General features: G+C 52.9%; 10 protein-coding genes across 10 annotated transcripts; 3 read left to right on the top strand and 7 right to left on the bottom strand.

Moving 5' to 3' along the window:
* Positions 1 to 16: 16 nt before the first annotated feature.
* Z517_11270 (uncharacterized protein) lies at positions 17 to 1388 on the bottom strand (the record flags this gene model as incomplete). Its single annotated transcript, XM_013424878.1, has 2 exons — positions 17 to 108; positions 203 to 1388. 2 exons carry the CDS (start codon positions 1386 to 1388, stop codon positions 17 to 19), a joined length of 1278 nt encoding a protein of 425 aa, XP_013280332.1.
* A 988-nt stretch (positions 1389 to 2376) lies between these two features.
* On the top strand, positions 2377 to 7339 carry Z517_11271 (uncharacterized protein; the record flags this gene model as incomplete). The annotated part of the gene is made up of 2 exons (XM_013424879.1): positions 2377 to 3645; positions 3716 to 7339. The coding sequence occupies 2 exons, from the start codon at positions 2377 to 2379 to the stop codon at positions 7337 to 7339; spliced, it is 4893 nt and encodes a 1630-aa protein (XP_013280333.1).
* A 358-nt stretch (positions 7340 to 7697) lies between these two features.
* Positions 7698 to 10106, bottom strand: Z517_11272 (uncharacterized protein; the record flags this gene model as incomplete). The annotated part of the gene is made up of 1 exon (XM_013424880.1): positions 7698 to 10106. One exon carries the CDS (start codon positions 10104 to 10106, stop codon positions 7698 to 7700), a length of 2409 nt encoding a protein of 802 aa, XP_013280334.1.
* Positions 10107 to 10213: 107 nt separating this feature from the next.
* Z517_11273 (uncharacterized protein) lies at positions 10214 to 12423 on the bottom strand (the record flags this gene model as incomplete). The annotated part of the gene is made up of 3 exons (XM_013424881.1): positions 10214 to 11934; positions 12003 to 12157; positions 12206 to 12423. 3 exons carry the CDS (start codon positions 12421 to 12423, stop codon positions 10214 to 10216), a joined length of 2094 nt encoding a protein of 697 aa, XP_013280335.1.
* A 1219-nt stretch (positions 12424 to 13642) lies between these two features.
* Positions 13643 to 14237, bottom strand: Z517_11274 (uncharacterized protein; the record flags this gene model as incomplete). The annotated part of the gene is made up of 2 exons (XM_013424882.1): positions 13643 to 14165; positions 14212 to 14237. 2 exons carry the CDS (start codon positions 14235 to 14237, stop codon positions 13643 to 13645), a joined length of 549 nt encoding a protein of 182 aa, XP_013280336.1.
* Positions 14238 to 15915: 1678 nt separating this feature from the next.
* Positions 15916 to 16773, top strand: Z517_11275 (uncharacterized protein; the record flags this gene model as incomplete). The annotated part of the gene is made up of 1 exon (XM_013424883.1): positions 15916 to 16773. The coding sequence occupies one exon, from the start codon at positions 15916 to 15918 to the stop codon at positions 16771 to 16773; it is 858 nt and encodes a 285-aa protein (XP_013280337.1).
* A 178-nt stretch (positions 16774 to 16951) lies between these two features.
* Z517_11276 (uncharacterized protein) lies at positions 16952 to 18717 on the bottom strand (the record flags this gene model as incomplete). Its single annotated transcript, XM_013424884.1, has 2 exons — positions 16952 to 18567; positions 18618 to 18717. 2 exons carry the CDS (start codon positions 18715 to 18717, stop codon positions 16952 to 16954), a joined length of 1716 nt encoding a protein of 571 aa, XP_013280338.1.
* Positions 18718 to 19250: 533 nt separating this feature from the next.
* Z517_11277 (uncharacterized protein) lies at positions 19251 to 20629 on the top strand (the record flags this gene model as incomplete). The annotated part of the gene is made up of 3 exons (XM_013424885.1): positions 19251 to 19347; positions 19409 to 20310; positions 20393 to 20629. 3 exons carry the CDS (start codon positions 19251 to 19253, stop codon positions 20627 to 20629), a joined length of 1236 nt encoding a protein of 411 aa, XP_013280339.1.
* Positions 20630 to 22374: 1745 nt separating this feature from the next.
* On the bottom strand, positions 22375 to 23288 carry Z517_11278 (uncharacterized protein; the record flags this gene model as incomplete). The annotated part of the gene is made up of 2 exons (XM_013424886.1): positions 22375 to 22419; positions 22473 to 23288. 2 exons carry the CDS (start codon positions 23286 to 23288, stop codon positions 22375 to 22377), a joined length of 861 nt encoding a protein of 286 aa, XP_013280340.1.
* A 2136-nt stretch (positions 23289 to 25424) lies between these two features.
* Z517_11279 (uncharacterized protein) lies at positions 25425 to 26970 on the bottom strand (the record flags this gene model as incomplete). Its single annotated transcript, XM_013424887.1, has 2 exons — positions 25425 to 26774; positions 26827 to 26970. The coding sequence occupies 2 exons, from the start codon at positions 26968 to 26970 to the stop codon at positions 25425 to 25427; spliced, it is 1494 nt and encodes a 497-aa protein (XP_013280341.1).
* Positions 26971 to 27795: the final 825 nt, after the last annotated feature.

Below are 27795 nucleotides of genomic sequence, written 5' to 3' on the forward strand. Positions count from 1 at the left end.
CCCCTAGACCGCTGGGTCAGGACTGCAGAAAGTCCCAGGTGGCCGCCGCATGAACCTTTGTTACGTGGAGAAAGTCGTCAATTGTCGTGAATTCGTTCGTCTGGGCCACTGTAAATGCTCCGCGTCAGAATCATAACTGTAACATAACGGGAGTAGGGAGTGATGAGATTTGAGCATCAAAGAGGATCAGGTGCAGACGTACTAGTTTTAGGGCTGCACCCATAGACGTAGGCCGGAATTCCTCGGTAGCGATAGTGCTTGCAGTCGGTGGCTCCTATCGACGGGATGGGTAGAGGAGGCCGTTCAGATTCTGGGCTTACGAGCTGGGCGTTCCTCGCAAGGAGGTCGACCATGGGGTGATCTAGTGACGAAAAGCTAGAAGGGTTGCTGTGAGCCTCATGGACCGACAGGTCAATCTTGGCTTCCTTGTACTTGGAGATGATGCCTCTCATGCGCTCGAGCACCGTCTCTCGTGTGAGACCGGCAGGCAGTCGGATGTCGAACTCGGAGACACACAGATCCGGGATCATGTTGACCTTGAGTCCACCTCTGATTGTTCCGATGTTGACGGTCGGACGACCGAGGATGGTGTGTGTGCCGGCTCCCATTATCTCGTTGGCGACCGTTTGGACCTCTTGCTTCTCCAGCTGTTCCAACACCTCCGCAGGCATGTTGACCGACATGCTCTCGATGTCCTCGACTACTTCTTTGATGAAGTAGGCTGAGGTGCGGGCGGCACCCTTGCTGATGTTGGTAAAGGCGCCATGAGCGCCCTTGGTCTCGACGGTGCACGTCAGGCGCAACGTCCCTTTTTCAGCAAAACGGATGCTACGGCCAGAAGGCTCGGCACTCAGCATCAAATCACCTCCCCAGCGTGGGCAATCCTGCTCGAGCAGCCACCTGGTGCCCCATTTCCCCCCGGTTTCCTCGTCGGACACCGCGCAGAAGGCGACGCTGCCGCGCAGCGTTTCGCGCCGCTGATAAAGGCTGGCATACGCAATGAGCAGTGATGCCGTACCTGACTTCATGTCGACGACACCCCGGCCGTAGATTTTGCCGTCTTCAACGTCGCCAGACCAGGGGTCTCTGGACCATCCACGGGTGTCGTCGCCCACGGGAAATACGTCGATGTGGCCGTTGAGAACGACTCGCGGGCCTCCGCCTCGGCCACCCTGGAAGTCGCTCACGATATTAGGACAATCGGGCTGCGGAGTCAGGGTCTGATAAGGAATCCCTTGAGACTCGAGATACGAAGTGAGCACTGCAGCAGCTGCCGCGGTCGAGCCCGGCGGGTTGGGTGACGGAGCCCGCACGAATTCTTGCAGCATGCGAATGTGAGCCTCTTTGTCGGCATCCAGGGTCTGAAGCAGTAGGCTTTTGGCGTCCATGTCGGCCACATGTATCCCTTTCTATTTCTCGAGGTTTTCTTGGGGTGTGTTTGGTCGACGCGTATGTGTATCGCGGGAAGCTTGCACGTCTCTACATCGTGTATCTACACTCATATCCGGGGGCCTAATTCTCGCTTTGCCATGAAATGCGCGTAGATGAATATGAGTCACAAAACTATGGCGTCTTCGAGGATCAGGATTGACGGTTGTGGATTTTGGCTCTCGCGGATGCGGGTCAATCCCGCACAGGGCTGGGGGAGATGCGAGGGCGGCATCACCCTCTTGCCGGATCAGGCAGGATCCCTGAGCCTCTTTCCCTAAGACTTGGCGGCAGATTGGTCGTCGAACTAGTCAGTGGAATACGAGAATTATTATCATCGATCAAGTACGTTCGCCCCCTTTTTTGCGGCTGAGCAAGTTGAAGTCACGCTATCATCCTGGCTTGGATTGGCGGGTTCTTGGTATTGCACGGAATTCGCTATCGCTGTCCGAATCAACGTGTCTGTCTGGCCAGTCCTGCTCAATTTGGATTGCTTTACTTACAGGAGGGCAAAGAGACTGTCGTCCAACCTTGATTGATTGGCCGGTAAGTCCCCCGCCAGAGACCAGCCTTGACCAAGGACTCGTATATTCCTTAGTCGACAGAAGCCTTTGCTTGGTGCACGTGGCTACTGCACAAGTACAGACCAAGAGCGTGATGTGGCTGAACAAACTATCATCTCCCTATGCGTGGCAAAGGGGCTTTCGCAATACTGCTCTAGACTTCAGCCTCAGGTTGAAGACTCCCTGACCAAGTAAGTGACAGCCGGACTCTTCCTGATGACAGTCGAGAGCTCTTTTGTGCTATGAAAGTGGTTGCTCTATTCTCTTCAAGGCGCAAGCTGGAGACAATCGGCTCTCCTGCTTTCTCTCCATATATTTCCACGCATGAGGCGTAGCATTACCGAGTGAATGCGGAGCTCTAGCTTCCAGTTCTCTATCATTGGACATGGCTTCGCTGACAAGCACCTCATCTCATGCTCCCCATCGGTCAGAGCTTCTGCAAGTCAGTGGCTCCAACGTACCACTTGTCACTGTCAATACTGTTCGAGATGAAGCATCCAGGTCCCCGGACGTCCAGACTGCCGATGCAGTGTCGCTTCCTTTCCTTGTGACTTCCAGATTTTCGATGGGGGACCCTGCCAGAACGCAATATCATCATCTGGATCCTGGCCAGTTTCCCAAGATCCAGTCTGACCTTGGTTACGGGGCATCCTTCATTGTCCACAAAGCAGTCCTTGGAGACGCCAAAGCACAGAGCCTTGACCCAGCACCAGTCGCACTCAAACGTATTCGTCCCTCGGGATTTCAAACCCGCGAAAGCTTTCGATGTGTCGTCACTGACTTGCTTTGTCTGACCCATCCACCCGTCCGTCATCATCCCAACGTGGTGGATCTTCTAGGACTGGGCTGGGAGATCTCTCCTTCCGTCGATGATTATCGCCTCTGGCCTTATCTGATTCTAGAATACACTGCGATAGGCAATCTCGCCGAATTTCAAGAAAGTCATGGCCCTCTTCCTTACCGGCAGAAGGAAACACTCTCCCAAGACGTAGCCTCCGGGCTCCTGGCGGTACATGATTCTAATATTGTACACGGCGACATCAAGTCAGAAAACGTCTTAGTCTTCCCAGACCCAAAGAAGAAGTACATCGCGAAGATTAGCGATTTTGGTTTCGCCATACTCGACGTGGACTTTCCGGGCAGCACCGACAAGAAGATACGCATGGGAGCAGAGAGGACGACCGCCCAAGTCTCCAGTGGTACTCGTCCATGGACTGCGCCCGAAGTTGGCAAGACCGTCTCATGGCAAGATGCATTCAAAGCCGATATCTACTCTTGGGGTCTTCTTGTTTGGCGAGTATTCCTCGACGGTCAGAACCCTTTTGTTGCTTCCCAAGATCAATTTGAAGCCCTTTCCCAAACCTCAAAAGCACGAACAGATGGTCACGTCCAGGCGTGGAAGGAACAAAATCTCGTTCTCCCAGTGGCAGTGTCCTTTGCCCGAAGGGTCCAGCCACAGGGTTCTAGCGATCTGGAAAATGCGTTCAATAATAGTCTTACCGCTGAACCACGAAACAGGGACTTGACAAAGGCCCTTCTGCCTTGGACACATGGACAAAGGTATTTCTCCCTGTTGGACTTTTGGATCAAGCAGCTCACTATATATATCAGTGGTCTCTACACAGGTCTCCGCCGCAAAATGCCTCTGAATAGGGTAAGGCTCTATCAGCCGGTCAGTAATCCTCCCTGATGTTAGTCTGAGCCGTACTGACAAGAAAACCTAGATTGCCCTCTATCAGCTTCAGATGTACCATCCTCGCCTCAGACAACAGTTTCTCCGCGATCTCGATGGCCTTGGAAAACTCTCATCCCCCCTCGTTGAGGACGATGCCATGTTTTGCCCGACTAACATTGCCTCCATGACAGTGGCAGAATACCACATCTGCACCAACAACTTGGGCCTTGCCTATAACCATATGGTTCGGGCGGCGAGAAGAGGTTTGACTCACGCCCAGGCTATAGTTGCCCAGCTCGAGCCATACCACGGCGTCTTCGAATCACCGATTGATATTGGCGACTTTCCTACCGAACTCACCATCAAATCAGGCAAGCCTCCTGCAAGGGCCTTGAAATGGGCCTTCTCGGCCGCTTGTCTCGGTTCGTTGTCGGCGCTTCTGGTGTTGAGAGACCACAGCCCAGATGACTATCAGGCAGCATTGCGCACAGTAAGATCCTCACGCCTGGGTGGTATACAGGCTCTGTCCCTTTGGACTAGTGCAGATCTCCACTCTTCAAAAGCCAACGGCCGGATGATGGCATCCCCTGAGTCCAAGGAGCAGCTCATGTTCGGAATTCACCTAAGGCTCGACGAGTTGGACGAATGGGTCGTGGCGGGGCCCAGAATCGGTCGGGGAATTTCTGCATTACACGTTGCAAGTGCAAAGGGTCTTCCGCAGGCGATCCGGAAGTTGATAGAACGTGGTGAGGATGTCAACAGTCAGATGTGCCCCGAGCGCTGCACACCTCTCCTATTGGCCTGCATCAGTGGTTCGTTTGAGGCGGTCCAAGAGCTCATCAAAAACGGCGCAGATCCCACCATTGGCAATGAGGACGAGGAAACTCCAATGCACTGGCTGAGCTCATTTGACGATGACCAGATCTTGCCGGCTGCGAAGGTGTTGTTTTCGCAAAAGAGCCAATTGTCAGCCCTGGCTGTTGGGGCAGCTATTGTCGCTGAGGGCTTCAACACGGATCTTGCCATGACCTCGGGCACACCACTGCATCGAGCTATCGGAAAGCGAAACATCCACGCAGTGCGCGCACTGCTGGACCTAGGAGCCGATCCGCATTGGCGGAACCGTGACGGGGCCACTGCATTGGGCCTGGCGACAAAACTCCATTTGACCGCCATCATGCAGCTTCTACATTCACGGATGAAGCCGTACAAACCAAACCAAGACCATGGCCCGAACTTGCGGTTGTTCAACTTTGCCATCAATGGTGCTACGCCCTTGGCTCTGTTCCAGATCCACGGGGACCACTGGCTGGACAATGCAAAAGAGACATTGGTCTTACTACTGAGCTTTGGTGAGAGTCTGTACGGGTACGGCGGTGAAGACAATTTCATCAAGAATACCATTAGCACTGGCAACTACCAGATGACCAAAGTGCTGCTTGAAAACGGCGCCACGGAGCACATGGAAAAGAATGAAGTCCAATTTGGTGGCACCACAGCCCTACATGTGGCGTTGGAGCTGGGACAGCAGCATATCTTTATGGAACTCCTCAAGCATGGCGCCATGGTCGAGACGCCGCTCTTGCCCGCAAACCTACAAGTCGCAGGGAGCAAAATACTTGCAGATATGGTGCAACACAAGTCCAACTACCTTCACTTCTGCGCTGAGACAGGATGCCAGGTATTCTTCGTAAGGGAATTCATTCGCCGAGGACTCTCTGTCAACCAGCCTGACTGGGAGTGGCACACGCCGCTGTTTCTGGCCCTCAAGGCAGGGAACCTCGACATCGCCTCGGAACTCTTGAAGCACGGTGCTCGACTGGATGAAGTGCGTGATGGGCTCACCTTGCTAGGCCAGCTAGCCGAACAAGGGTACAGTATCCCGCTAGAACGCTTTCAGTGGCTTCTCGAGCAGCAGACGGACAACGAAGGAGCCAAATTGATTGCCAACCAGCGCCTTCGCCAGTCCATCTTTCATCTCCTCGCCCAGGATAAGCGGATGGTTCGACAACCCCTTGCAGCCAGGAGGCTGGTTGCGTTCTTTCTCGAGCAGGTCCGCGATCACCGGTTGCTCGACCTTCAAGATGTGCACCTGGACACAGCCTTACACCTTGCTGTTCAATGTGAGAACTTGGAGATGGTCAGGGCGCTCTTAGATGCCGGTGTTAAGCTGGGCCTTGTGAACCTCGAGGGGAAAACGCCGACGGGCATCGCGCGGGAAGGTCGCGGACCAAAGGCAAGAGATGTGCGCAAACTCCTAGAGCTTCATGGGGCAAGCCCCAAGGAGAAGGAGCTAGATCGAGAGGTGTCTGACACGACGTTGATCAGGTCGTTCTGGAAGGAGCTCGGCTTTCAAGAACAACTCGTGGCATGGCTCGATACCGCGCTCGTGTTGATTCTGCAAGGTCTCCGACAGACGTTCCTCGAACTCTTCCGGTCGGACGGGTTCCTCGTCCAAGAGAACCCCTGGAAAAGCATGACCAAGGCCGTCTGGGATTTTGTGAGGATGCATCCCGCCATCTTCGCCAACGAGCTACGGACAAGACAGTTTGAGTACTCAGTCGGGGAAATGCTGCAAGGGTTCGTGGACGCAGTCACTGTCCAGGTCGAAGGCGAGGAGCTAAAGATCCACCTCGTCAAACCTCTAGATCGACGGGTGCGACGGTTTCCCCCCAACCTGCTCAATGAGCTCATTACCACCATGGCACTGACCCCGGGGGTCGGACAGACCTCTTTTCACGAGAGAAAGGCGACAGCGACAGCGCACGCAACTACCAATTCCCCGCCCCCGAGGCAGTTCGAGTTACGAACAAAACTCGGCGAAAGAGACGGGCAGTCTAGAGAGTCTCGAGGTGGACAAACGACCGACAGAACCATCACAATAGATCCCGAGGACCAACCGCCCACGTCAATGACCACCGGACCTGTCGAGCAGCCATCGCGCAAGTGGATTCGCCTCCGCCGGCTAGCTGAGGCCAGATTCATCATCGAGAAACACGATCTGACCAAGGACGGTCTCAACACGGGGGACGACACAGGGATCATGGTCCTCGGCGACGATAGCGATATGATACGGAGGTGCATAGTGGACAGGTTGATGGAGGAGACCATTATCGAACTGATCGACTCTACCGATGAGAATCTGGTTCATCGAGCCACTTCGGTGGCCGGTCTGGAGACTCTGGCATCGGCCCTCGAGGAGCACAAGCGGTCGGGAACCCTTGTGCCACCACCGTCATCACCACCAGAACCTAAGAAGACGTCCTCGAGACCAGGACCATCCAAGCCCTTGTCATCATCATCATCATCAACAACGGCTCCACGCGGCAGCAGCAGCAGCAGCAGCGCGCCATCTCCAGCTCCAGCTCGCATCCCAATCCCCACCCCCAAAGTCAGCATCCGCACCGACCTCTCCGCGGCGGAAAAGGCGCGTCGCGCAACGTTCCTGAAAGCAGGCCGCCCCCACACCATCACGCACGGCGACGAGCTGGCCGCCTTGCTCTTCGACCGCCCGATTCCCCGGGACGTGTGGATCTACGTATCGGTCCTGGAGAGCGCCGCCATGGCCATGACGTTCCCCTGCCGGACGGACAACAAGGGGAACCCGGCTAAGCCCATGGACGAGGAGACGGCGATGCTGGCGAAGGAGTTTACGCATTTCTTCCGCATTTGAATAAGAATAATATCGTGCGGGCACGCATGGGGGTGGTGTGGGGATGGGCGAGCGAGGTAGATGAAATGTTTGTTTTTTCCTCTGGATGCTGCTTCTTCGGTAGCCTACGAGGGGTCGACTGCTTTCGTTTGTTGGAGATATGCATAGTACATACATATATATACACATGTAGCTAACTTGAGAGTAATTGTTAGGAGTAGGACATGTGTTCTTTATAGCAGAGGATATCAGTAATCAGTGACTTCTCCGATACAAGTACATTGGGTGTGTCATACTAGGTGGGTGGGTAGCTAGCTACCTTCTACATGTACACGCATATACATACTCTACAGACTCTATTGGGTGAGCCGGTGACAGCTCACAAGTCCCGAAAGGAGGAAATGGCATTCAAGACGGCCATGTCAAAGACGAAACTGTCGACGGTGCCGTCCTCGCTGACCTGCTTCATCGACCCGCCCTTGTCTGTGCTGTCCAGCCTGCGGACGCGCTTGAATCCGACGGGCAGCTCGTCTCCGTACAGCGACTCGGTCTGGCCGCGGGCCTTGCGGATCTGCCACACGGCCTCGCACTCGTAGATCGTGGCGCGGGGCTCGTGCGCCACCACGATGCCGTGACGCAGGCGCTCCAGGTCGACGAGTTCCGGATCGGCCCCGACGTCGAGGAGCGTGCGCACCACGGGGCTCCGGAACGACTGCGCCGCCAGGTCGAGGGGGGTGCGGCCCTTGTCGTCCTCGGCGTCCACGTCGACCCAGAGCAGGCTGGCAAGGACACGAATAGCCTCGTGCTGGTCAGCATTGTGGTCGCCGTCTCGCGCACAGCATAGATGCAGTGGCGTCCGGCCCTCGGCGTCAGTGGCGCGAGCGTCCGCACCGGCGAGAACGAGCTCCTTGATCACTTCGACGTTTCGGGCCGCACACGCAGTCATCAGCGGCGTGTCGAGCGTCGCGTTCTTCTGGTCGATCGCGGACCCGGCCTGGAGCAGCAGCTGCACTATCCGTGGGGCGTCCTTGTTGCGAGCAAACGCCGCTTTGTGCAAAGGGAGGTTCTTCTTCTCGTCTTCCGCGCCAACGTCCGCCCCATGCGCAAGCAGAAGCTCCACAATCTCAGCCGAGAAACACGCCAGATGGAGAGGCCGCCTCCCCTCATGTTCGCAGTTCGCGTCAGCGCCAGATACCAAAAGGAAGCGGGAGGTTGGGGTGTCACCCCCTGCCAGAGCCTTGTGCAGACTTTTGTTCATTTCCGACTTGTCCGCACTCTGCTGGTGGCTGCTTATGATAAATTCGACAACAGCAGTGTGCCCGTTCTTAGCAGCCTTCTGCATCGCCTCAGACTGTAGCCCCTGGTCAAAAGAGACTCCGTTGGCCAGTAGAAGCTTGAGAATGTCGAGAAAGCCCTTAGAGGCTGCTGTGAGGATTGGGTTCTCCTTCGAGAGCCTAAACCCGCCGGAGGAAGATACGATGGCACCACGCTTTAGCAGGAGTTCAACAACCTCTGTATGTCCCTTGAGGATGGCATGCTCCAGCGACGTCTCCGCTTGGTAACCAACGAGGCGAGTGGCATCACTGGAAACACTGAAGTTGGGGCTCAGATTCAGATCCAGCAACCCTTCAACAGTTTTTGTGTAGCCAAGTCCGCAGCAGAAAAACACTGCCCAGCATTTGAGAGGGAAGTGGTCGCGAGGGCCAGGCACCCTGGCGAGAAAATACTTGATCCTGTCGAACGATCCATCCTTGCATATCGTTTGCATTAATGCGGCCTTGTACTTGTCCCTCATCTCGACAAATTTGTGGATTCGCGGACTTGCTAGGAGGAGCTGGAAGATAGCCTGGTCGGCGAACGCAGCGGCGATGTGTAAGGGCGAGGATTGCCCTGCATCGACAATGGCAGGATCTGCGCCATGTCTTAGCAGTAGGTCCACCACTTCTTTGTGTTGTTTTGTGGTAGCCTCGTGAAGAGGTGTAGTACCCCGTGGACGACCGTGGTCCAGCTCTAAAGAAGCTGCATTGTCAACCTCTGCTCCGTATTCGAGCAACAATTGGACTGCTTCCAGGAAGCCATGTTCTGCAGCTAGGCACAGCGGACTTGCACTCTTCCACTTGTTGTTGTTGGGTTCGGCCCCAGCCTCTAAAAGAGAACGGATTATCTCAGTGTGGCCTGCTTTGCACGCATATTGGAGCGCTGATGAGTAGTCTCTCCAGCCTGGAAGTACGGCATTTACGTGCGCACCACGGGCGAGAAGCATCTTTACCACTTCCACATGGCCTCGATCCGCTGCGGCAGCTAGTGCAGACATGCCGTTGAAGGGAGCGGCAGCTCCATTGACATCGGCACCGTGCGCTAGCAGTATCTCAACAGTTTTCAGATGACCGCCCTCTGCGGCTGCTTGAAGTGGAGTTCGTCCGCCTTCTTCAGCTGGTGGTTCGTTGACCTTTGCACCTCGCTCCAGCAAGTGGAAGACGCGATTCTCAGCTCCTTTTCCACATACGTCGGTGAGTACCGATGTTTGAGCAAGCGCGGATTTCATGGCATCTTCATATGCCACTGTTGGCTTGCTGGGAAGTGTAGGGGAAGTCTCGATGGTCGCTGGTGGTATTCTCGTACTTAAGCGGTTTCTCGAAGACTCTGAAGCGTTCCGAACTCCTGTGCCCAAGCTTGAGGATGTCGATTCTCGAATGGTTGCGCGTATTGCATTTGACGGGAAGAGGCGAACAGTTGATGTATTCTCTTTCCGGCATGCTGGACAGGTCACCAAGGTTCTGCCGCCCATGCGATTAAGAATGCATTGTCCACAGAATGCGTGATTGCAAACCGGCAGCCTACACGAGATTAGTTCTGAGCCTGAAAAGGAAGATTTAGCACCGTGTAAGCCTCAACCTACAGTGTATCGCAAAGATCCTCCTCGCAGAGCAAGCAAGCCACTTGTCTCCCGCTCTGAACAACGATTCCAGCCTGGATAACACGCGTCTTGTCAATGGAAGGGATCACACCAGCTTCCTTGAAGGTGGACACAGGGATTTTGTGGATAAAATAGCTGGACAGCTCTATTGGCGTGGACGGACACGCGATTGATGTGACATCTTCAAAGGCTAGGTGGTTCAGGATATGGACGGTGACTAGGCCAGAGCAGGTCCAATTCCAAGCTTTTGGGTTGTCATCGGCGTGGACGTCCATACCTGCTCTTCCACCAGCAATGAGGCCGACATCCCATCTTGACAAAGACGGCCGGCTCTTACCATAGAGGTTAACCTGCTTTGGCAGAATTTCAATCGTTTCTTTGGTCAGAGTGAGGATCCCTGCAGGGCTGTTGAAGCGGAGGCCTTGTTGGACCATCCTACAGATATCAGGATCTTCCAGAAGGACGTTTCCATTGATCGCGAGCTTGTTATGGTCGAAAGCCGGGCTTTCTTGCGGCATTCGAGATTTGATCCGAGCTCTGAAACTTTGCAAATTGTGAAATGGAGATATACGGATGTTGGTGTTTGGTTTTCCAGAAATACCAAAGGATAGCCAGTCAGCTGATAGCCAAAGACTTCCCACCGAGCTGATACACCAAGTTCCTTTTGGCTGTTGCGAGTCTTCACCCGTAGTCATGCTTTTGAGCTCCCAGATATACGTAGGCCGACAGTGGTCTCTGGGGAAGGGGTATAGATCCTCGTTCTTGAAAAGCTCCAGAGAGGCGGTCCTGTAGGCAGTCTCCTTCAGTCTCCGCTGGCAATGCGGACTTCCAACCATCTTGATTGATGTTCCAGCATTCAGCCTTAGTTGGTTTGGAGTTGCGTGAATGTCCAGCCCCGGAGACTTTCTATCGCCCGTGATGAAGTTGCAGCCATCTGGATACCTTGGTGCCACTTGGAATCGCAAAATTTTCGTAGGAGCTTGCGATGGAGATCTGCTGTTCGATCCCAGTGGCAGGGAGACGAACTGATTGGTCCCACCGTACTGAGATACACAGCCATCGAGACGTTGTTGGAGGGGAAAGACAACATAATCCTGAACAGAATCCTGAACGGAAGTGTTCTTGGCGAATGACTCGGGGCAGCCGGTAATACAATTTATATGTCCCTCAAATGCTCTGATGGCGAAAGTCGCAGGAGCTTCAGGATCCATCCACCCTGAGATTGTTCGGTCAAAATGAACCACAACCGCTTCCCGCTGATAGAGTGGAAACAAGGCCCCGCCCGTTGCGCTCGTGTCTGGCGGTAGTTTTGTTGACAAGCTTGCCACGGGAAGCATTTTGACCTGCCCGAAATCTGTCGACAGTGGGTAAATCTTGCCATCATCAGGTGCTCGCAGAGTTCGGTGAAACTTGATTTCCAGCCCCTTCGCAGCATCACAATCTCTGACATCTCGGACGAGGATGCTGTCCGAGCAAACGGTGGACGAAATAGGCGAAGCTGCACAGCGGGGTCCAGACACGAATTGATCATAGAAATCGATAAGAGTCTGGTCCGCGTTGATTTTCAGACCTTTCGAGAGCGAATAGCATGGTTCCCCAATCACGACCTCAACCGGGAGATCGCAGTCGAGACCGGTGATTGGGCCTACGGACGGGGAGCGGGAAGACACGCCTTGAAAGCCACAGATATCGGTATATCCTGTGAGGCAGTCGGTTTCAGCGCCGATCACGTCAGGTTTTCGTCAACGAATCGGTACATTCACATACCTCGGCGCCTGAGTATCTCAATGAGTTGATAGACTTCTTCACTCTTGCTAATGAGGATTTCTTCGCTCGTTACATCAGCGCATCCAGGTTTCTTAAGACCAGAGACGTTGATCCGGACTTGGTCGTCTGTTGAGGGACGGGTGTTTTGTCTAGGGCTGATATGTGTCAGAGCAACGTATGCCTGTGCTGATGCGTGTGATTACCTGGCCTGATTGGAGACATCAAGAGCATGATCATCAGCTTGCGAAAATTGTAGGCTTCCCCCATTGGAAGCCTGGCTACCATCTATGCCAATTGGTGTTGGCATATTTGGCATCCTCTCCACAACATTGTCACCCGACCGTGGACGTGATCGCCAGTGGAATTTTTCTCGGAGACGGCCCAAGGAGTATCTGTTCCTCAAGCGACCCTGGCTAGACATTGTGAAGAGGCAAATAGAAGTGCGCAATACTTTCCACAGGCGAGCTTGGAGAAGACGACACTCGCGGTCTATCGTATCCAGCTCTTACCCAGAACGTGGGCCGTGCTCCGGGAGGAGCGAGCGGAATATCATTGTTCGACCAGACAAATGGTTATCCATGGCGAGGTTTTTGACAGAGCCAGGCATTGCTCAAGGGGCAATTAGGGGTGCCTAGTTTCTGTTGATGAGGCTGAGAGTAGACACTTGTTGTTCTGTGGCTGCGTCCAGGCCGGCTTGGCCCAGCCCATTCCAGCCTAATCAATCACCCATTTGCAGTCATGGCTTGCCTCGACCCCTTAGATTCTGGGATTGTTCACGAGGGGGAAATGAGGTTCGAGTCTGGACAGGTACGAGAGGCTGTTGCGTGACAGGACGATAAACTGAACGAAGTAGGTGTATCCGTTGTAAGTGTGAGAGGCCATGAACTGGGAGACTGGCTTGTCCAAGGTTAGATCTTACCACACTCTTGCACGCTTGACACTGGGTCCATCAATGAAGCAAGAGGACACCACTGTGTTAGCATCTGAGCAAGCCATGGTGCACATATTCAAGAGGGTATGATGTGATGAACATCGAGTACCTCAAAAGGGCGCGTCGATTCAATGGAGACTGAATCATGGGCTAATAGCAGCGTGATACGCGTTCTTAGAATAGGTACAGCCTTGGCGAGTTTGTGCTGTTGTCTTAGAGCGGCATCACCCCTTCTCTTCCACCTTGACCTCCAACTCACTTACTCAGTCATCATCATCACTACTGTCAGATCGCTTGTACCGCAAGAACCTTTTCGTATCTGGTCGAACAACGGGCCACATCAAGCCTCTGCTAAGCGAAAGAAGGCACCCGTTATTTCAAAATACACGCTGAGACCATGTTGCTGTTATCAACTCAATCATTGGTTATGCCAAGCATGATATATTGGCTGTGATATACATGCCATCAGGTGGAACACCAGATTTACGACCGCAATTCTTAGTGACCACCAATTCAAAGACCTTTTCAAAGACGTCCGAAGTTGAAACTCAACAACTTTTGCCTCCGCACCCTCGGAGAGCTGGAACAGACAGATGAAGGGTGAATTCGTAGATCTGACGTCTCGCATCTATGGCGCCGGCTGCCCATTGTCTGCCTTATCACCGTACACCTCTGCTTCCTCACCCTCCAATGCTTCATCTGCTCTGGTTCATGGCGACTTGATAAGGTACGAGGTCCTTCCACCGCCAGCAGTCTCGATTAAGACACCACCATAGCTACCCCTCCCAGTGAAACACTGATCCAACAGCTTCTGGAAGTCACTGACCACCTCCCCACAACTGGGTGGTGTGGCGACCGTATTCAAGGTATTCTGGAAGATGATTGTTCCCGATGGGTCATCGACTGATACTCCCTCCAAGGGGTTGAGCGAGATGGGTGCGTTCGGGTTGGATTGGCAGACAATGCGGTTAAACTCGTTGACAAGGTCGGTGGCTTGTTGGGCGGTGACCAGTCCGCTCCCATACTCAAAGCAGGTGATCTGGTCCGTGTCTTCCGAAGACTGGGGCGCTGCCACCGGGTTTGGGAAGGGTGACGCGAGACCCAAAGCTGGGACGAGGAGCAGTGCTGGGAGAAGCTTCTTGAAGAACCACATGGCGGCAGCGAGCTCTCGAGGGGTTTCAAATATGGGAACGAGTGCTGGTATGAGAAAGAGTGAATTGCTTGCCCGCTTGCTAGCTACATCAGAGGTGAGTCCTGCGTCGGGCTCAGTTTATATACTTGATGCACACCCAGCCCATACTCATGGTTACCCAATGCGATTGTCAAAGCCAGCCTGTCAGTGGTCTTTCCTCGAAGCCTCACGTCAGCCACTCACAAAACTTTGGAGGTGCAACTTCATTTTCTACCGGCGGAAAATTAGCGGTTTGTCTGAGATGTCCAATCGAGAACCAATCTGCAGCACATAAAAACCCGGGCTCGTCCACATTGACCAGTGCGGCACACTGTGTTTGAGATATTTAGCCTTGGGCTTCGTGATGTTTCAGAGACACAGAGAGACCGCAATAAAGCATTACTGCCTCGCAGCCGTGTCTGGAGAACGCCGCGGCTAAAGGCCGAAAGCCTGCTGAGTCTACCCATCTTCCATTCGTCATCTGGGAGTACTTGGGACTGCCGCGACGTCCCTTTGAGAGGAGATTCCACATACGTCTCTTGTCCTTTAGAGGCACCAACGTTCCGAAGGTGGTGTTCTACTCGGCAGGTTTTGCTGCTCCTGGTCGACCAAATCTTGATGCGAACCTATTCAGAGCATTCCGTCTTGAATATTCTGATTCGTTGTCGACTTGGAACCAAGGGTGGTGATGACGCTTCTTACTTGCTCTTTACTGCTAGGAAGTGCCTTCTGCCCGGACAGAGTATATGGTTGCATCCTCAAAGGGCCAGCTCCCAACACCAGTTGCACAAGATCCAGGCCGTTGCTGACAGCCACTTGGCCACGACGAAGAGCTTCAACTTGTTCCAAGCTCGTGTCATCAAGACGGATGAACAGTTGTGGGTGCCTGCGGCCGCATCTCCCGAAATGGAGGCGCCGTGAGGCTTTTGCCATGTTCGGTATCGGGGTTTTCCATCCTATCCCAATTGATTTCTGTGTATGTCGGCGCGAGCTCTCGTGGTCCCTACGAGATGGTAACGAGAGAGAGGCGGCTAGGATTCTTTGTTTCCAGTGTGTTCGAAGACAAACATCTGCATCCAGTTTACTACAGTATTGCCGAACTGGCTTCTTCGGCCCCAGCACCACACGCAATGCTGCGTTTGTGCCATCATATGCAGGTATCTACCAAGCATTCTGCACGATCTACAATACTTACTCTATCTAAGCATCCTCTAAACATCTTTCACCTTCAGTCTAATTCCCATTTGTAGGCCAGAGAAGGTCACCGGCTGCGTGTCTCTTCCTCTCCTCTCTTCCCCACCCAGTTCTCATCCAACCATTTCCAGAGTTTTACAGATACGCAGGCGGCCTCATCAGCCTTTTCGCGCCTTGTTACCGGCGTATTCGGTGCTCGATTCCCTTGCAGTCTCATTGGACGCATCGCACGATCTTCTAGCAGGCAGACGCCCGTTTTGAAAGGGAGTGCTTGGCTCCTCTCGCAGAAGCATACTATATGCCTGACATATGTACCTAGGTATGTAGATATAGATATAGATATGTAGGTGGTTCTCACTATCGGGTTTTTTTTTCCCCTTGTTTTCTTTTCCTCAGGTCTTTGTGCGAACCTTTTATCGCCGGCATCAGTTTGTTCTCGCTCTTCACCTGGCCCTGAAAAAAAAAAGGGCACAGCGAGTGACGTTTTATAGAGACGCAGTTTTGACCTGGTGCCTGTCCAAACCGATATCGCCTACAACTAAGAGCGCCACCAGACCACGCACCCACACATCAAGGACAGCGCAATCTCATTGTAAAGAACCAAGACAAAAAAGACAATGTCGTCCACCAAATCGACGTCACCACCACTCCGTCGCCACCTCTCGCCCGCGTCAGAAACCCGCACCGCGTTGCTCTTGATCGACATCCAGCGCGGCCTGAACACCCACAACGGCTACTTTGGCAGTGAGCGGTCGACGCCCGATTTTGAGAAGAATGTATCGGCCCTGCTCGCCGCGGCCAGAGGATATCATTCCAGCGTACAAGTACGAGCACGGGTAAGCAGGTCGCACGGACGAGTGGAAGATCATTCTACTTCACCCTTACCTGTGCATTCGGCCTCGAACGGAGCCCCGAGCGCCGAGGAGGGAGCCGATAACGACTCCAAAAGGGAGCCATACGCAGTGAAAATCGTGCATGTATACCACAAATCGACGAATCCTTTGTCACCGCTGCACGTCTCGGGCACGACGCAGATTGACGGGATAAAGTTCATGCCGTGCGCGGAGCCAGTGACGGCGATAGAGTCGAGCGAATCTGCCACTCTCCCCCGTGAACACGTCCTCTCCAAATCGACAAACACGGCGTTCGGCAACGCCGAGCTGAAAGAGATCCTCGAACGGGGGCGTATCGAGCAGCTCGTCGTGGCTGGGATAGCGACGGACCACTGCGTGACGACGAGCGTGCGGTGGGCAAAGGACTTGGGTGTGGTCAAGAAGAGGCCCGGGCAGGGCGAGCGACGGGAAGATGGAAGAGGTGAAAATGGCACGATCGTCATCCTCAGCGATGCGACCGCCTGCTTCAACAAGGGTGGGTTTGATGCCGAGACGGTGCAAAAGGTCCATCTCGCCAGTCTGGAGGGCGAGTTTGCCACAGTCATGACTACAAACGATGTTCTTGCCCAGCTGTTCGGATAAACACCTCGCTCTGCTGCGGCGACATCTTACACAAGGAGCGTGGTTGCAGGGCGAAGGGGAGTCAGCAGAAAAGGAATGGACAAAGGCAGCTGTCATTAATAGTCCACCTGCTGTTGCCCAAGGCGAGGCATACTCGCATATACTATACAGTATCTTAATACAGCCACCACCTGGTGGATCATTTCATATCATCATCTTGACCACTATATCCGGCTGTTGGATCTGCTGTTGTCATGAGGATAGCCTCTGTGCTCATGCGAAACGGCCACTTCTCATAAGCCAACCCGATCTCCACGAACATGTCTGTTGGCAAGACTCTTACTCTCAAGGTGGTCAGATCATACCACCCTCCCTTGGTAGGATCATGAATCCCTGGGATGGTCTTGACAAACTCGTCTAGCCCTTCATGTACCAGAGCCCTCAACGCTTCAGCGACACTCCTGGAGAGGTATAGAGAGAGAGTGGTGACAATGTGGCGGAAGCATACCATTTTATCATAAGTGTTGACTTTGAGTATTAAATCTCCTCGAGGAATCACATCCAGCAGAGCCATTTGACGGTTCGGAGCATCGAATTCGCCATTGTAAACGGTCAAAGGATGAGCTTCCCGACGATTCCAGGCTAGAATAGGTGGTGACATATCCCAAGCTCTACAGTCGTCAATAGCCTTTTCCGCAAAGATTCTGTTAGTCCGATTCAATGCCTTTAGCTTCTCCTTGATGGTTTCAGCACGCTTCTGAAGCGATCGCTCGGTGTCGGGATCGATGTGTTTGCCCTGTGCATTGGATATCTCAAGTTTCCAATCCGATACCAATTTTCTTTCTTGGTTAACCAATTCAACAGCTTTCATATGGGTCTTGTGTGTAGTATTTGCCCGCCGGAGAAGCTCCCCCCATTCTTTCTGAAGGGGTGTCTTCAGGCCCAGTTTGCGAATCGACTGTCCCAAAGCATATTTTCGATACCAATGCGGATACTTCTTCTTTATGTGGCTGTCTAATTCGAGTAGTCTAGGCACCCACTCTGCGTCCGAGGTGAAGTCTGCTTTCCGCAAATTTCGAGGAGTAGGCTCAATACTGAGCAACTCTCGCGGTGGAGGCGCGTCAAGCCTCGACTTTGGCATCTTATACCCCGAATCTTTGGCTCTGGCGTTGATTACCGCTATTTCTTCCAACTCAAGATCAGGCCATTTCCTGTACCTGGTTGACTTTGTTGCTGCTGACGCACCAGCTACCTCGGCAATCTCGGTGGTTGCCTCAAGCATGATGGTCTGCTTGTGGCGCGCGTGCACGGTCCGGGGAATATAAGAATCTTTCTCGTGATCAGGAATCCATGCCAAAACCCGGATCAGACCATAGCGAAAGAAGCCATTATGAGGACTGGCAAGCACCGACAGATAGAGCTCATCAAAGAATTTTCGGCTCAGTGATCCCATATACCCGCCAATGCTGACCTTTGCCCCCGAGAGATTGACCGTCATCAACAAACATCTGTTGTATTCGGTTTGCTTCCCGACAGAAGCAGCTTTTTCGACCTCATTTTGAGTCAATAGTTGTTTTGTTGGGTCAAACACGTCCTCAAGAACGGTCGAATGCCGATATGCTGAGCTCTGGCTCGTCAACAAGGGTTGGAGATGCTCCGCGTATTTTTCCAGATTGGACTCGACAAGGACATGGCGTCTAGGTTGAATGATACGGTGCAAGCTCTTGGACCATATGCCTTGTCCGGGGTTGATATCGATAATGTCGCAAGTGTTTGGAGCAGGAAGGCTGGTACGCAGTCGATCGAGTATGTCGTCTGCAGAATGTGAGCAAGGATGCACGGACCACAGGTGTCACCAGCCTTACCACATAGTTGCTGGCTGGTTATTTCATTACGACCAGAGCCACGGCTCAAAGTCTTCTTGGCAACTGTTGATGCGCAACGTGCGAAGGAGCGTAGGACCATGCGCAAAAGGAAGCGAGTGGGAGCAGGGACCTTAGTGGTCGGAAACAAGGAACGCGATAGAAGAAAAGGTAGGATCGCAGTGAGAGACACGATGATGGCAACAGCCGCAGATTGAGCAAGATGGGGAAATGGAGACCCTTGGAAGGTCATTGGTGGTCTGGCTGCAGGTCTTTGGGGGTTCATTTTAACTACGAGTAGGGGGACTTCGATGGGCAGCGACTTAGGTTCGGCAACCTCTAGGGACCCCTGCCTCCGCCCAGGTGCCTCTCGGCCCCCAATCACGCCACCCCCGCACCGCTAAAAGCTTCCATTCACCCCTCGAGACGACACAGGTCAGTGACAGGGACATTCGAAGAGTTTCGTCATGGCTCCTTGCTCAGCACCGCACTATCTCAACCCCAGAGCCCTTGTCTTCGCCCACAAGCCAGGCTTATATTAAAGCATATTTAGCAGATCTCCAGATCCCCAAGTCAATCATACCGCATTGTTGATTTCCTCCGCCAATTCCCCTGGTATCAGCCTCAACCACCACCATGGAGCCTCAAAACCAAGCACGCCAGGTTGCCGAGCCTCTCGGCGAGCTCTCCCATCAACAGCGTTTCTTCAACTTTTTCCAGCATGAAATAACCGGTACATTGCGTCCTCTACGCTGCCAAAGAGACCGTGGCTGACGAAAGGAACCATGCGACAGCTCTCCAGGATGAAATGGATCGTCTCTCCGAGACTGCGCTCATAGGCGGCGAGCGCTCCGATGCTATGGACCATTGCCTTGCCGGCATCACGCGACTCTCTGGCGAGGTCAAGGACGCCTCAGGATACATTCCTCCTTACGACCAGAGAACATATGGCGAGGCTATCAAGGCACTGCAAGAGAAGCTGGATGAAACACGCAAATCCCACGCTCCCAAACCCAAGTTCTCTTTCAAGTCCAAATCTCCCTCCGCCTTGTCACTCAGCGATGCTGCAGAGCTTGCGGCAGAGAAACGTCGCAATGTACCAGGCTATCTATCGCCTTCCTCGAATCCCTCGTTTGTCAATACCCCTAGCTATGTCAACACCCCTGCCAATGAGAGAGCACAAGACGAACAGGAGTCGATGCCTGGGGAACATGATGGAGCTGCCGCACAAGACAAAGACGCCATCACAATCAACACTGAAACGAAAGCACAGTCACCCCCAGCCGACCCTGCCCGAGGGAGTGACCGCCCGTCTCTGTCCACAACAGCAACATCGACCTCAATCTCGAATCAATCCAACACACACATTATCCTGCCCTCTTCGGCCCCAAACACGCAAACACCTTGTTCGCTATCAAAGCTCAGTGGTTGCGTGGTTGATCTATCTATACCGACAACCGCCACAGCACCCTTTGCGAGCATAACTATCACCACTGTCTCCTCATCTCTGATCCTCTGTGGTTCAGTGGCCGGCCCTGCGCACATTACAGGCGTAAAGAACAGCGTGCTTGTACTCAAGTGCCGCCAATTCCGTATGCATGACTGTGAGAACGTGGATGTCTACCTGCACTGCACGAGCCGGCCGATCATCGAGGATTGCAAGGGCATAAGATTCGCTGTCTTGCCAAAGTTCCACGTACGTCGAGTCCTCTGCCGACACTTGGCTCCCTTCCCCTATCCCCCGTTGCTAGACCTAGTGCTAACTGAGTTGGGAACAGAGTGACCTGATCTCCGCTTCTCAAGAAGATCCTTCGGCCGTGCCAAACCAATGGAACCAGATCGACGACTTCAAGTGGCTTTCCCCCGATAAACCCAGTCCAAATTGGTCATTGCTGCCAGCTGAAGACATTGTGCCGGACGAGACCTGGCGAGAGGTTGTCCCGGGTGGACCTGGCTGGAGCGTGAGCGATATCCTCAAGGCGGTGGGCGTGGGCGGCACAGCGGGCAGTACTTGAGATGACAAACATGAGGGAGTGGAGAGAAGCGAGGAGTTATGGTGTGGGTATAGTTTTTTTTCGATGGACATGAGAAGACGAAAGGAGACTGGCAGATTGACCAAAGACAAGACAGTTTTGAACGGCCTTACGAGCAACCACGACCTACCTATTTACCTTTCGAAACGAACAGAACAAAACAGCCCCAACATGACGACCTACGATATACGACCTTACAACAGCGCAGAGCTTTTGCATCTATCAGCACGACCGCATTTCTCCCCCTCACTTACCAGAAGCCATCCATCCCTTTCTGCGAAACCACGCAACCCCTCGATCGGACAATTGCTAGCTACGGCGGGCGCGTAATCAGACATGCAGGCTATTTGGCTCTTGTTGGGACCAAAAGAGAGGGAAGAGGAGAGAAAGCAGATCGCCTAAGATAATTATACAGAAGAAAGAAGAAACAGGAGAATTACCAAACAGACATCGGGTGGGAGGAGATGGGCCAAGACAGGAAAAACTGGAACGAGACGAGATAGGCGTAGGCGTAGACGCGTGGGGATGGGAATGGGAATGCGAGAATGATCCTCTTAACTGAGAGCAGAGCTCGAGTAGAAGGGCAGGAGTAGAGGATAGAGAGCACAGAATGGAAAGAGCACGAGTGCTCGGTAGAGTAGATTGATTGTCACACGGTTGTATCGACGTTGAACTACATACTCAGCAGTGCCCAGCGGTACGATATAGTACAGTACCTGGCGTTGGCTCGGGCCCTAACACATATTCCAATCACTACATGTACTCGGTACAGATGCACGGACTGATTTTCATGTACTCGACAAGTGGGCAAATGAATTGGTTGGTAGTAGTGGTAATGGCGGTGGTGGTGGTGATAGTGGTACAAAAACAAGGCAGGAAAATCTCTATCTACACTTACACACAGCTCGACCCCTCGAGCCATGCCATGACTTCGTGACAACACGGTGTGATCAAAATTTCCCCAAGCGTTTGTTGGTCAGACCCAGGTTCCTCCATCCTTCCCTGCTCATTCCCACGCGATATCCCTTTGGCAAGGTTGTCTCTCTCGTCCACACTTTCCTCCGATGCTTGCCTCCCATCAGACATTACACTCGCGATAAGATTTTGGGGACGAAACACTCTGAGGTATTCCGGCCTTGCTCATGCAAATATTAGTAGGTGGGTTACCTCTTGGCACCCTTTCCATCTCGCGCGACCATGCCACAGCCACTTGTCAGGCATCATCAATAGTAATGCAAGCACAAGTCTGCTAGTCTTGAGCAGTCACCTTCCGACTCCCAAATCTCGTCCATCTCCGACCTCCCCTCAGCCCTCCCGAGAAGCAGGAAACATTCCCTCAGTGCACTCAAACAAACCACCGACGCCAAAGCTATGCCATTGACCACTGGAAACTGGGTCTAGAATCTAAAATAAACAGCAAACGAGAGTAAGAAATTGGATGGTGCTGTCGGGTAAGGATCGTTATCATTTCAATGGTATTGCTGAAATGCAGGAGCGGGTGTGGTCAAGGCGGATGTGTTAGGATCGTGGTATTCAGTCATCAGTAGGCGTGTAATTCGAGTATTGATGGTCTTGGGGTTTCCGGCCATTTCAACGTAAGGCGAAAGGACCCGTAGCAGAGTGACGATGTATGCTGGTCTTCAAACGAGTCTTCTCATCTCCGTGCTGTTGTGTACAATCCGCATTGCCTCGTATCACAGCAAGAGAACAGCGTCGGCCATTTTCTACTACGCCATAGCAGATGACTTTGATTCTCGATCCGGATTCCGCACCTAGGAAGCATTAGCTGTTTTATCTAGCTGTTATCAGAGTCGAACAGACATACCTGTAATATCCTCCTCGAGAAGTCTCGCTCATCAGCGATGCTGCCAATGCTTTGTCGGCGATGTGAGTAGATTGAGGGATCAAGGCGCTGGTCTGTGGACGACTTGTCTGATTTGCCTGAACTGACGAATGAATTCACGGCCGCATTACGACGGTGCTCTTCTTCAATTTCTCGGTTCCTCCTGCGTCTCAAGAACAAGAGCACGCCTCCTATGATGGCAGAGAGGCCAACAACGCCGACAACAACCCCAACAGCGATGGCAACTTTGTTGTTGGTGCCGCCAGAGGATGATTTATCAGGACTAGCAGTTGCTGAAGCTGTCACGACGATAGTCTCGCCCGGTTTGGTGACGACTGCGGGTTGGGAGGTTCCCGAGCCACCAGACTGGGTAGGGGTTGAGCTGCTTGAACTGCTGGTACTGTTCGGAGCTGTCTCGACATCTGCAGTCAACCCAGTAAGGTAAATCTGCCAGTACCCAATGCCACCGCAAGTCTGCTGAGAATAGCCATTGCAGGGCGAGTCGCATTTGTCCGGGTCAACTTCCAAGTCCAAACCTGGGAGTTCGTCACCACAATAACAGGTCGATCCTCCAGTTATGGCCATCACAGGTTTGTCCAATTGCACACATACTCCTTGGCAATATCCTGATGTTTGAAATGTGTAATCTCCCTGTGAAGTCAAAGGGTCTGGATGACTGTAGCAACCTAGGGTTGTGATAGCTTTGGGTGCGGAGGTGGACGTCTGAGCTGATACTGGGGACGTAAACAGAACGAGGACCGAAGTCAGAGCGACGGCTTGTAGGAGTGATTTCGCCATGGTGTTCGATGTTCTTGGAGTGAGGCAGTTCTGAAAAATGACGCGGCTCAACTCGATAGGGACGTGTATAGGATGAAGAGATTCGAGATGGTCAGCGGTGAGGTCGAAGTCGTTCAAAGACCGGTCAGGTGGTTGCCCTGTCGTGTAACCAGATCAAATCCAGGTGAAGGCCAGTCACTTGGAAAGGCACAGCCAACACGAATTTCTTTGTTCTCCTTCACAGCAGTGACCCGCACTGCTATTTTTTCTCTCCCGTGCTCTTTTGTTGACCTTCAGCACCCAGGTCTGCGAATATACATCAAAGCGTCGAGCAGGACGGAGGTGTTTACAGCTCTCTCAGGAGGTCTGTCTTGTTCGAATCGCTGGAAGGTAAAGGGGAGCTTGGCTGGGAATGCAAGTTGTGTTTCAGACTTGATACACCGGAGGGCCCCTGAGAAGTCGATCAAAGTAGTAATTGAAGGTGAACGAGCGTGAGAAGGGGACACAGTTGAGACGCGACGAGGCGTCTAGACGGTGTAGAATGTGCTGTTGCACGCTGCCTCGATGGCGAAGTGATGAGGTTGTTGTGTTGGATGAGAAAGGAATGTGGTGGTCTGGTTCTGCGGTTGGTGCAGGTTGGAGAGAGGAAGAGTCACAAGACTTGGAAGGGGAAAGGAATCGAGGTCGATGGAGCACTGACCGGCGACAGGCAATTGTGGTGCCTTACGAGTACGCGACCAGGTGAAAGAGGAGACGTTGCGTGACACTAGGGAGCGGCCTTGGATGTTTCAATTGGGCCTCTAGGCAATATCGAGCTAAATGACAAAAGGGCCTTCGGTAGCACGTAAGGGTATTGGCAGGAGAGAAAATGGGGGGCAAGCAACTGTGGAAGGTGAAGAAAGGCCCTGCGGAAAGAAGAAACAGCGGCAGCAGAAAATGGCTCCCCTCGGAAATTGGTTGTCAAACGCCTATCGACGCATTAGGCATGGTGAAGCCCCCGAAAAACTCCATTACTAGCCCCTTTAGGTGAGAGTGGCTCCCCCGGCTCAGCTTAGCCAGGTACCATCAACTTCCAGGTCCAATCCCCTGCAAGCCACTTGTCAAAGACACCCTCGCCCACGTTATCTTGACTTCTCTGGCAGCTTGGTATCTTCATCTCGAATCTCGACAAAGTGGATTGGAGTCTTGAACGCTTCAAATTCTATTTTGGTCGGCCGAGATGAATTATCTGCTACAATGTGTCTACCATGATAGTGCTTGATATCGAAAGATGAGTATCCCCTACTCTTCTTTTAAACGAACTTCCATGGATACTGCCGAGGCACCAGGCGACGCACATGTTCCTGCATTGGTGTGGATGGCCTTACATATCAAAGCTGACTCTTATTTGCTCAAATCCGCAGTTAGGACTTCCGGAAGCCCCAGTTCACTCTGTCGCTGAGTGGCGTTCGGGTATGGCGCATTTAATGGCGTGGAGGCTTTCAGGAGGGGCTTTGGACTAGGACCACGACGAGACGCCTCGACTGCTTCAAACTTCTTTGCCAGGAGAGCGCGTCGTATCTCGGTCATCAGCTTTATCCGATTGGCAGCCAATGACAATATTTGTTGAGGTACTGGTGCGCGTCTCTTCCAAGCAGCATCAGAGCGGTGGCGTTTGGTGGCTTGTCCGCGGCTTGATTTCGCTTGATAACTGAGTTCACATACCCATGTCCAAAATGCACAACGATGGTTTGCAGGAGGTGGAAGAAAGTGAAAATGGACATGTGCAAGGCAGAATCAGCCTTGGCTAGGATATGAATCCGGTGGTACCCGTGAAGCCTCTGCGCCATGGCTTGCAATCGAGTTGGTATTTCTGGAACATATAACATGGGCTTCCGGATAATACGTCCTCCAGCCCAGAACTGCACAAAAATCCATTTCTTCATCTCCGTGACAATCATTCAGCGCTCCAGATGGCGTGCATCGATGCCAATATCCGGCCAAGAAGATATGGTCAATTTGGCACCAGCACCTTGCCACCTCGCTCGTGCAGTTGTCGATTGTGATAATCCCATGTTCCATACCTGGCTTGCTCAAATAATAGACCCATTTATGTACGGCCACCTGTTTAGGCACAAGTTCGCGAGCCAGGTTGGCCTCCATCCGCAGATGGTAGGGTCACTTATCTCGAAGATCCACCACCTCGAATTCCATCCCTCTTGCCTCCACGACGTGTCCTGGTCGGAGCGCGTCAGTGTAGATATTATCAACATCGTGCGGGTGGAAGATCCCTGGCTGTTGGCAGCTGAGAATGGTCTTCTTGCCAGGAGGGTCGGTTAGACGATATACTCCCCAGTCTCCACCGTGGGTTGTGTCTCCTTTGCTCGGAGCACACACAATTGCCACACTCTCTGCTAGCATCATCTGATATCCCGCATGTGTATGCAAGTCTCGACTGCTCATAAAACACGTCTGGGTTGGATGAGTGTGTATCCAGCCAAGTATCATAAGGTCCTCCGAGTCCACATAGTCAAAGAGCTGTGATTCATTGGTCATCTCACATGTATCCGATGTTGCCGTTTGCGAAGGAATAATGAGCCGGCTAATGAAAAAGGCGTTGGCGATCAGCGTCCCACCTAGGAAACCACACGTCTCCAAATTGGCCAACGTGTTTTTGTGAGCCAGTCGCAGAAATGTTGTCCGCAGAGTTGGCGGAAGGAACACAGTCCGCAATGGCGTTCCATTTTCGAGGTAGGCTGCAGGAGCAAAAATATGCACTGGTTCGGGTGTTTGTGATCTGGCTGCAGGCTGCTGATCCGTTACTTTTCCCGGACGAGGCGGCACTGCCACCACATTGCTGCCAGGTTTCGGTGGTAACGCTGGAGGTGAGACTGGAATATCTCTTTGTATGCTAGGAGGTAATACACGAGGTAAGGGAGAACTCAGCACTGGTTGATTGTGGTGTGTAGGGATGCTCGGATACTGATAAGTGACGTTGCTGCCGACAGACGCAGGTAGCCGGCTCTCCGTACCCTGCAAAATGGGACCTGACCTCCCTTCGACACGGGCTCGAATTTCCTGCAGACTTCGGGACAGATCTTCCGCATCGTTCCTAGACGTTTGCGTTGCCTGTCGACTTGCAGCTCTCCTAGAGATCTCCTTCTGCAAGAGTCTGACTGCTAGCTCTTTGTTTTCGTGTGCTTGGAGTTGTTGTGTCCTAGGTGCCTGCCCTGGTTGGGGACTTGGAGGGTCAGTGGTGTACTGGTTGTGGGCTTGCGCGCTCCGCCTGGCCTCCCTCTCCTTTATGAGCTTGACGTATCGCTCATACCGCTCGTTGATTCGGGGTTTCAGCAAATCCAGGACCTTGAAGTTGTCATTGACCTCTTTCTCCGCCTGTTTTAGTAATAGTTTATTTGCTTTGTCCCTGGCTTGCGGGTGAGCCGGCAACTGCGACAAAATAAGGTGGGCATGTCGGAAAAGGAGAAGATATGTCGTCTCTTCATCACCTTCGCGGATATATACCTCTGCCTGTGCAAAAGTCAGTGTTCATTTCCCAGAGATGTCATAAGAAACCACCGACCTCTTTCAGCATCGCTTGAGCAGACCGCAGCCAGTACCGTAGAGGGATTTGGGCGTCATATTCGTAGTCTTGAGCAGCTTTGGTGATTTGCTGGACACTCCGAGGGGGGTGCAGTGAGCCCATGCTCACCCTGAGAGCCGACATTTGTGCAAGTTCATTGACCAGCCTTGGAGGGGTGACGATCCATGTGGGGTATATTCAGAGCCACTTAACCAGGCTTAACACTGTCGGAACTCTGAGCGGACAGTCCGGCAAGGGAATTGCACTCGCCTAGATTCAAGTAGCACAGACGCAAGATTGCGCGATGCAGAAAAGTGGTTGTACATCTCATCGTGTTGAGGGTTGGGCAATTGCGAGTGGGTGCAAGTGACGCCGCAGTCAGGCGTCACTCATTTTAGCAGACCTCCGACAAACTCGGGGAAAGTCTGCCGAGAAACTGTCCCGCAGTTTCACGTACATCCCTTCACACCGATATCATAGATGATGCATTGATCTAGGACAGCTATTCGTCCAACCACTTGATCCTCCCTTGAGGGCTTTGTTGTTGAATCACAGCACCTGTCTGGCGCAAATAGCAAGCACCCCAACTGAGACTGGCACCCCATGTACTTTGCAAGTCCCCGCACAAGATTGCCTTCTTCCCTCTGACTCGTCGCTTTATCGCCTCGTTGTATTCCAGGGCTACAGAGGGACGATCCTTATACACGGTTCAATGCTACCTCTAGCTGACAAAGCGTGATTGTGAAATCCATCCCACCCCGATCTCTATCGCGAATGCTTGCAAACATCACACCTTCTACATCATCTATCCATAGCGGCGGCAGGACCACAGCAGGTAGCCTTTCTGGGGTCTCTGACTAGTGGGTGCGTATTGCGGAACCGAGTAAGTCCCTTGTACGGAGTAAAGGATATCAGAAGGTAGGAAGTGGTGATTTCAAGGCCATCGTAATGATCACAGAGATCAGGGAT

This window comes from Fonsecaea pedrosoi (assembly GCF_000835455.1).
Source record: "Fonsecaea pedrosoi CBS 271.37 unplaced genomic scaffold supercont1.7, whole genome shotgun sequence".
In the NCBI taxonomy this organism is placed as follows: Eukaryota; Fungi; Ascomycota; class Eurotiomycetes; order Chaetothyriales; family Herpotrichiellaceae; genus Fonsecaea; species Fonsecaea pedrosoi.